At 43.8% G+C, this 7,463-nt stretch overlaps 1 protein-coding gene across 3 annotated transcripts in view; it reads right to left on the bottom strand.

The window, feature by feature from the left end:
• TDRD3 (tudor domain containing 3) overlaps positions 1 to 5,434 on the bottom strand; it is a 224,255-nt gene extending 218,821 nt beyond the window's left edge. For 2 of the 3 annotated variants that reach the window (XM_024125920.2, XM_028497324.2), the window contains exon 1: positions 4,448 to 5,434. In XM_024125920.2, coding sequence (XP_023981688.1) covers positions 4,448 to 4,488 — 41 coding nt within the window. In that variant the 5' untranslated portion in view covers positions 4,489 to 5,434. The remainder of the gene's footprint in view (positions 1 to 4,447) is intronic. The other variant, XM_028497322.2, reaches the window with a different exon arrangement.
• Between the last annotated feature and the right edge of the window lie 2,029 nt (positions 5,435 to 7,463).

Here is a 7,463-nt window from a genome sequence, read left to right as displayed (position 1 = left end):
AAGAGGGAGAGGACTCAAATCAATAAAATTAGAAATGAAAAAGGAAAAGTTACAACGGACACTGCAGAAATACAAAGCATCCTAAGAGACTACTACAAGCAACTCTTTGACAATAAAATGGACAACCTGGAAGAAATGGACAAATTCTTAGAACGTTATAACCTTCCAAGACTGAACCAGGAAGAAACAGAAAATATGAACAGACCAATCACAAGCACTGAAATTGAAACTGTGATTAAAAATCTTCCAACAAACAAAAGTCCAGGACCAGATGGCTTCACAGGTGAATTCTATCAAACATTTAGAGAAGAGCTAACAACCATCCTTCTCAAACTCTACCAAAAAATTGCAGAGGAACATCTCCAAACTCATTCTATGAGGCCACCCTCACCCTGATACCAAAACCAGACAAAGATACTACAAAAAAAAACCATATGATCATCTCAATAGATGCAGGAAAAAGCTTTTGACAAAATTCAACACCCATTTATGACAAAAAACTCTCCAGAAAGTGGGCATAGAGGGAACCTACCTCAACATAATAAAGCCCACATATGACAAACCCACCACAACCATCATTCGCAATGGTGAAAAACTGAAACCATTTTGCCTAAGATCAGGAACAAGACAAGGATGTCCACTCTTGCCACTCTTATTCAACAGTTTTGGAAGTCCTAGCCACGGCAATCAGAGAAGAAAAAGAAATAAAAGGAATACAAATTGGAAGAGAAGAAGTAAAGCTGTCACTATTTGCAGATGACATGATACTATACATAGAGAATCCTAAAGATGCCACCAGAAAACTACTAGAGCTAATCAATGAATTTGGTAAAGTTGCAGGATACAGAAATCTCTTGCATTCCTATACACTAACGATGAAAAATCTGAAAGAGAAATTAAGGAAACACTCCCATTTACCATTGCAACAAAAAGAATAAAATACCTAGGAATAAACCTACCTAGGGAGACAAAAGACCTGTATGCAGAAAACTATAAGACACTGATGAAAGAAATTAAAGATGATACAAACAGATGGAGTGATATACCATGTTCTTGGATTGGAAGAATCAATATTGTGAAAATGACTATACTACCCAAAGCAATCTACAGATTCAATGCAATCCCTATCAAATTACCAATGGCATTTTTTACAGAACTAGAACAAAAAAATCTTAAACTTTGTACGGAGACACAAATGACCCTGAATAGCCAAAGCAGTCTTATGGGAAAAAAACAGAGCTGGAGGAATCAGACTCCCTGACTTCAGACTGTACTACAAACCTACAGTAATCAAGACAATATGGTACTGGCAGAAAAACAGAAATATAAATCAATGGAACAGAATAGAAAGCCCAGAGATAAACTCACGCACCTATCGTCAACTAATCTATGACAAAGGAGGCAACGATAAACAATGGAGAAAAGACAGTCTCTTCAATAAGTGGTGCTGGGAAAACTGGACAGCTACATGTAAAAGAATGAAATCAGAACACTCCCTAACACCATGCACAAAAATAAACTCAAAATGGATTACAGACCTAAATGTAAGACTAGACACTATACAACTCTTAGAGGAAAACTTAGGCAGAACAGTCTTTGACATAAATCACAGCAAGATCTTTTTTGATCCACCTCCTAGAGTAACGGAAATAAAAACAAAAATAAACAAATGGGACCTAATGAAACGTCAAAGCTTTTGCCAAGCAAACTACAAACAAGACGAAAAGACAACCCTCAGAATGGCAGAAAATATTTGCAAAGGAATCAATGGACAAAGGATTAATCTCCAAAACATATAAACAGCACCTGCAGCTCAATATTTAAAAAACAAACAACTCAATCCAAAAATGGGCAGAAAACCTAAACAGACATTTCTCCAAAGAAGACATACAGATGGCCAAGAGGCACATGAAAAACTGCTCAACATCACTAATTATTAGAGAAATGCAAATCAAAACTACAATGAGCTATCACCTCACACCAGTTAGAATGGGCATCATCAGAAAATCTACAAACAACAAATGCTGGAGAGGGTGTGAAGAAAAGGGAACCCTCTTGCACTGTTGGTGGGAATGTAAATTGATACAGCCACTATGGAGAACAGTATGGAGGTTCCTTAAAAATCTAAAAATAGAATTACCATATGATCCAGCAATCCCACTCCTTGGCATATACCCAGAGAAAACCATAATTCAAAAAGACACATGAACCCCAATGTTCATTGCAGCACTATTTACAACAGCCAGGTCATGGAAGCAATCTAAATGCCCATCGACAGATGAATGGATAAAGATGCGGTACATATATACAATGAAATATTACTCAGCCATTAAAAGGAACGAAATTGGGTCATTTGCGGAGACGTGGATGGATCTAGAGACTGTCATACAGAGTGAAATAAGTCAGAAAGAGAAAAACAGATATCGTATATTAATGCATATATGTGGAACCTAGAAAATTGGTACAGATGCACCGGTTTGCAGCACAGAAATAGAGACACAGATGTAGAGAACAAACGTATGGACACCAAGGCGGGAACGTGGCAGGGGCGGAGGTGCAGTGGCGGGATGAATTGGGAGATCGGGATTGACATATATACACTAATATGTATAAAATGGATAACTAATATGAATCTGTTGTATAAAAAAATAAAATAAAATTCAAAAAAAAAAGAACCTACAAGGTAGTGAGCTCCCTGGCATTACAGATATTCAGAAACATAGATGCAGTTTACCCACCCTTAAAGATCTTAGAGTCCAAAGAACAATTTAGTATGTGTTTGGAATCAAAATATTGAGACTGGCCTTTCTAAAACAGGTGGGATCATGTTGGAAAGCAGTAAAAGACTGTAAACGAAGTCATAAAACTAGTTTGAAGAACTAAGGCTTAATCAAATGAAGAATGGGGAAAAACTCAAAAAGAGTGATCCCAGATTTTTCAATACAGCGTTGTGAGGTAAAGAAACTGAATGTAGAAATTCCAGTTAGAAGAAAAAAAATAAAACTGAAAAAGGTGAGTTTTTAACGCTACAGTTTGTTATGCCAATGGTGTTCTAAGCAAAAACTGTCAGAACAGTAACAGTTAAAAGCACCAGAGCTGTAACCAGCCCCTCTGTGCTCACCATTCAACTCCACTACTTTCCAGTTATGTCATTTTTTTTGGAAAGTTACTTAACAATTTTGTGCCTCAATCTCTTCACCTGTAAAATGAGGTGCCAATAGAGCCAAGAACGGCGTCTTCAAAACACAGGTATTACAGCCCTCTAATCAAAAATTTCATTCACAAAATCAAATCCATCCTTTAGGCACTTGTAGGCTCCATAACCTGGCCACAAACTTTTAAGGTCTTAATCTTCATTGGACACCCTTCTACTTGCAGGAACCATAGGGATCTAATATCAATTCTGCAAACCAATAAGCACTTTGCTACCTCTGTGCCTCATCTCCAGCGGCTCTGTATCTACAAAGCCTTTTCCTCACCACCTCCCAAAGCCCACTTCTCTAGGAAATTAACTCTCCTTCCTCTCCAATTCCATACCACATTTGCCTGCACCTCTGTACAGTTTACCACAATTTCTCGTTTTTGTGTTTGTTGTTTTAATGCCTCCTTCCCCTCTTTTCGCTAAGATAGTGAACTTCCAGAGAGCAGGGGCAAATCTTTTTCAACCTCCTTCCCACCCTTCATCCCAGACCGTGCCCATGCAGGCCTGTTAAAGCGTTAGTAAATTAAACTGGATGTTTACAACCCTAATGGCCGAAGTTGCAGAAACTGCTTAATTCGCATAATTTTTTTTATTGTTTTCAGATCCTAAAATCTTGACATGTCTTTAAAAATCCGAACACCGTCATCCTTTCAAGAAAAGTTCTACGGAGCATCCACACGAGTTAATGTGGTCATTCTCAGCTTCAGAAGTTGTGTGTGTGCCGCAGAGGGCGGCTTTCCCCTGCTCCGTCCTGTACTTTGTAATAAGGAGGACGGAGAAGCGGCCCGGCAACAGCCCGGGCTGTGCTCTGCCCTCAACTTCCCGCGGGCCCGCGGGCTCCCGCCGCGCTCGTCCCTCTCCGCCGCACTCCGTTCTCCAGCCCTCGCCTCCCCTCGTCCAGCCGCGGCAACAACCCCCGGAGCGGCGCGGTGGCGCTGAGGGTCCGCCCGCGCAGCTCGGCTCGGGCCTGCGTCGCCGCCCGCCCCGCCGCCCTGCCCGCGGCCCCCGGCCTCTCCCCGGCGCGCCGCCCGCCTCCCGGGGCCCAGGCCGCGCCGCCACGCCGAGGGGAGCTGGGGGACTCGCTCGGCTCCGCGTGGCGCCGGGGGCGGAGCCGGCCCGTAGGGCCCGGGGAGAGGCCGGGGGCGGGCGGCGGCCTCCGCCTACCCCGACACGCACCCCACCGCCCCAACCCCAACCCTACTCCGGCCCGGCCCGCGCCCGCGGCCGATGAGACTCGCTACTTACCAACCCGCCTGGGACAGCACTGCGCCGGGGACCTCGGCCATGGTAGCTGCTTAGGCCGGGGGTGGTGGGGGTCCCGGGTGGGGGTGGGGAGAAGGCCTGCTGCTTGAGACCAAAAAAAAGAAAAAAGAAAAAGAAAAAGAAAAGAAAAGAAAAGAAAAAAACTCCTCTGGTCGGCTCTGCAACTGGGCATGCTCAGTGCGCCCGGCGCTTCCGCGTGCGGATTCCGCTCCCCGCGTTTTCCAAGCGGCCGCAGGGGCCGGCCTGGCGTGAGGCTGCGAGGTTGTGGCGCGCCGATAGCGGCGATCCGCTTAAGACAGGCCGGGGCCTGCAGGTCGGGGCCAGTTTGTCGGTAAGGAGCACGGCACGGCCTCTCCGCCGAAGGCCGGTTGCTTTTCGTTCGGGGTCACTTTTCTGAGTTGCACACCGTGGAAACTAGTGGGGCGGTTCTTTGTACAGCAGTAAGTAAGGCCGCGTTTCCAGCGCCCACAGGCGGCCACCTCCGAGAGGGCAGGACAGCGCTAGAGCTGAGACGCTCGGGCGGTGGCGGAAACGCGCTTCCAGTTAAGCGCTAATAAGGCCACATTTCGTACAGGGAAAGTCAAAGGAAGGGTGTTCGCAGTCCACTCCACACAGGAGAAAAGTTTACTTTCTTATGAAGATTCGCTCCATTTGCTCCCTTTTTCGATCTGCCCGGATACAAAGAAAAGAAATATCGGATTTTTTCGACTCCCCACAGCTAAATCGGACTGTCCAGGTCCCACATTACAATAAAAGTGAATGGGTCAACCCAGGGAAAACCTGCACTTAAGGTATATGGAAAAATCGGGTAGTTCTGTCGGTGCTTGTTTTTCCTGTCGTTCTCCCACTGGGCCCATCCAGGTCCCGGCTCGGCCCTCTGATATTGGCACGGGGACTGCCAAGCCCAGTTCCCACCTGCCGCTTGCCGGTGCCCTTCTCTGGCTCTCCCGGGGACTGAAGCACAGGGACGACTCCCGAGTGGGCATGCGCGGCGGCGCCGCCGAGCCGCGCAGGAGACACTCCAACGCGATTGGGCGGCCGAGACTCACGCCAGCCAATCGGAGGAACAGGCGGAAGGGGCGCTGAGCCCGGGAGACGCTCCCTGAGAGTTTGCTCCACCCTCCACGGTTTTCCAGTCTTGTGGCTGCCGGGGAGAAACGTTCTGTCGAGTGGCTCAGGTCCCACGTGCCAAGTCGCTTGGGAAGACTGTTAAAACCTTCAACCCTATAGGCGGGGGCTGCCTCATCAACATGGACTTAGAGCAGAGACTGCGGAATTGGGCAGAGCCGCTCCTGGCACTGGGGAGGAGACTGACAGTTACAGAAGGAAGAGGATAATTACACTGGGTGGAGTTAAATTCCTTAATGCAGATTTTTTTCACGATGCTTTACTTAGCTGTGATGCTACTGAAATGTGTGTCCAAGCACGTTGCTTAGATACTGATTTTAATGAAACATGTTTCCAAGCACTTTCAGAATCAAAAATAACTATATCCTTGTCCTTACATTTTGCAGTAGTAATACAATGTTTAGTCCATAGATATACTACATGTGTATTTCAATTTATAGGCACCATTCAAAATATCCAGAAGTCAGGAAAAGATTTACCATTCTGAAGCTAAATAGATGACTCAAAATTAAATTGCTAATAATTTTTATTGGTTGTAGAATTTCCTCTTACCAACTGCATTTTTCAGCTAGTGTAGCTTGTTAACTATGAAAGTAATATGTTGTCCCAATCATCAGAATTCTTTGCTGGTTAAATGTGAAGCCTTTACACATTTGGTCTCATATGCAGTGTGTACAATAAGAATTTACCATTGTGTGGTACTTAAAATAACTTTCATAAAATGCTCCACAAAACACTAAATTCCCTTACTTCAAGAAATGCTTTAAAGAATGGGTCGAAGATTCCCACTGGAGGAATTTGGGATAATATGAGCATCGAAAAGAATAATTACAATAATTGAATTTTTAAAAAAGGATAAAGAAAATGCAAGAATTCAGAGTGCTAGTAAAAATAAATAAAAGGAGAGAGGATGAAACTTTTCTTTCAAAGAAATACGAGAGAATAAATGTAGAACAAATAATAGAATTAGAAAATCACCATATTCCAAGTCAATCTCAATTGATTCAGAGTCCATCAGAGGATGCTAAAAGGCACTGGGGGAAAGATTGTAGGAGTATAGAATCTTCACATGGTCTCAAAGTATCAAGCCATAACTTACTTCTTACAAAAGGGAAAAACATACCTTTACTTTAAAGAAAAAAAATCATTGCGTTAAATAAGTGATCAAGGCTAGGATCACTAATGGCACAATCTGATATTATGTGCTTAGTGATATAATGCAATTAGAAATACACGTCATCTGAGAAATATTCTTTCCAAAATTGTTTAACCTGAATTTAAGCAAGCTTCTAGACGGTAGTTCACAACCAGGAGGTGGATCCCTACCCCACCCTCCACCCCCATCCCCTGGGCACATTTGGCATGTGTGGAGACATTTTGGTTGTCACAACCTGGTGGGAGGGGGATTCTATTAAACCTCCTGCAATGAACAAGATAGCCACCTGATCCAAGATGTCAGTAGTGCCAAGGCTGAGATATGTAGGGGATGCTGGAACAAGAAAAACATAAGGAAACAGGCAAATAAATCTAGAATGTGGCATCTTCTGCAAGAAGCCTGGCCTGGGCTGTTCAAATGAGCCAATGCAACTAAAAAAAATAAAAATAAAAATTCTTCCAGATTAAAGAGAGTAAAGAGACATGACAACAACATGCAACCCTGGATTTAAAAAGAATAAGGGGAAGGAAAAGGAGGAGAGATTTTTGTGGCCAAATGCACAAATTTAAATGGACTAGATATCAGATAGTACAATGGAATTATAAGTTCCTTAGATGTGATAATATTGTCCTTAATGTTAGAAATTTTATGTCAAACATTTATGGCTGAAGAGTTGTGTCTACAACTTATTATTATGTATATGTACATATATAT

The sequence above is a fragment of the Physeter macrocephalus genome, chromosome 13 (genome assembly GCF_002837175.3).
Source record: "Physeter macrocephalus isolate SW-GA chromosome 13, ASM283717v5, whole genome shotgun sequence".
Classification (NCBI taxonomy): domain Eukaryota; kingdom Metazoa; phylum Chordata; class Mammalia; order Artiodactyla; family Physeteridae; genus Physeter; species Physeter macrocephalus.
Note: the sequence above shows the minus strand (reverse complement) of the source record. Positions and strands in the feature narration are given on the sequence as shown.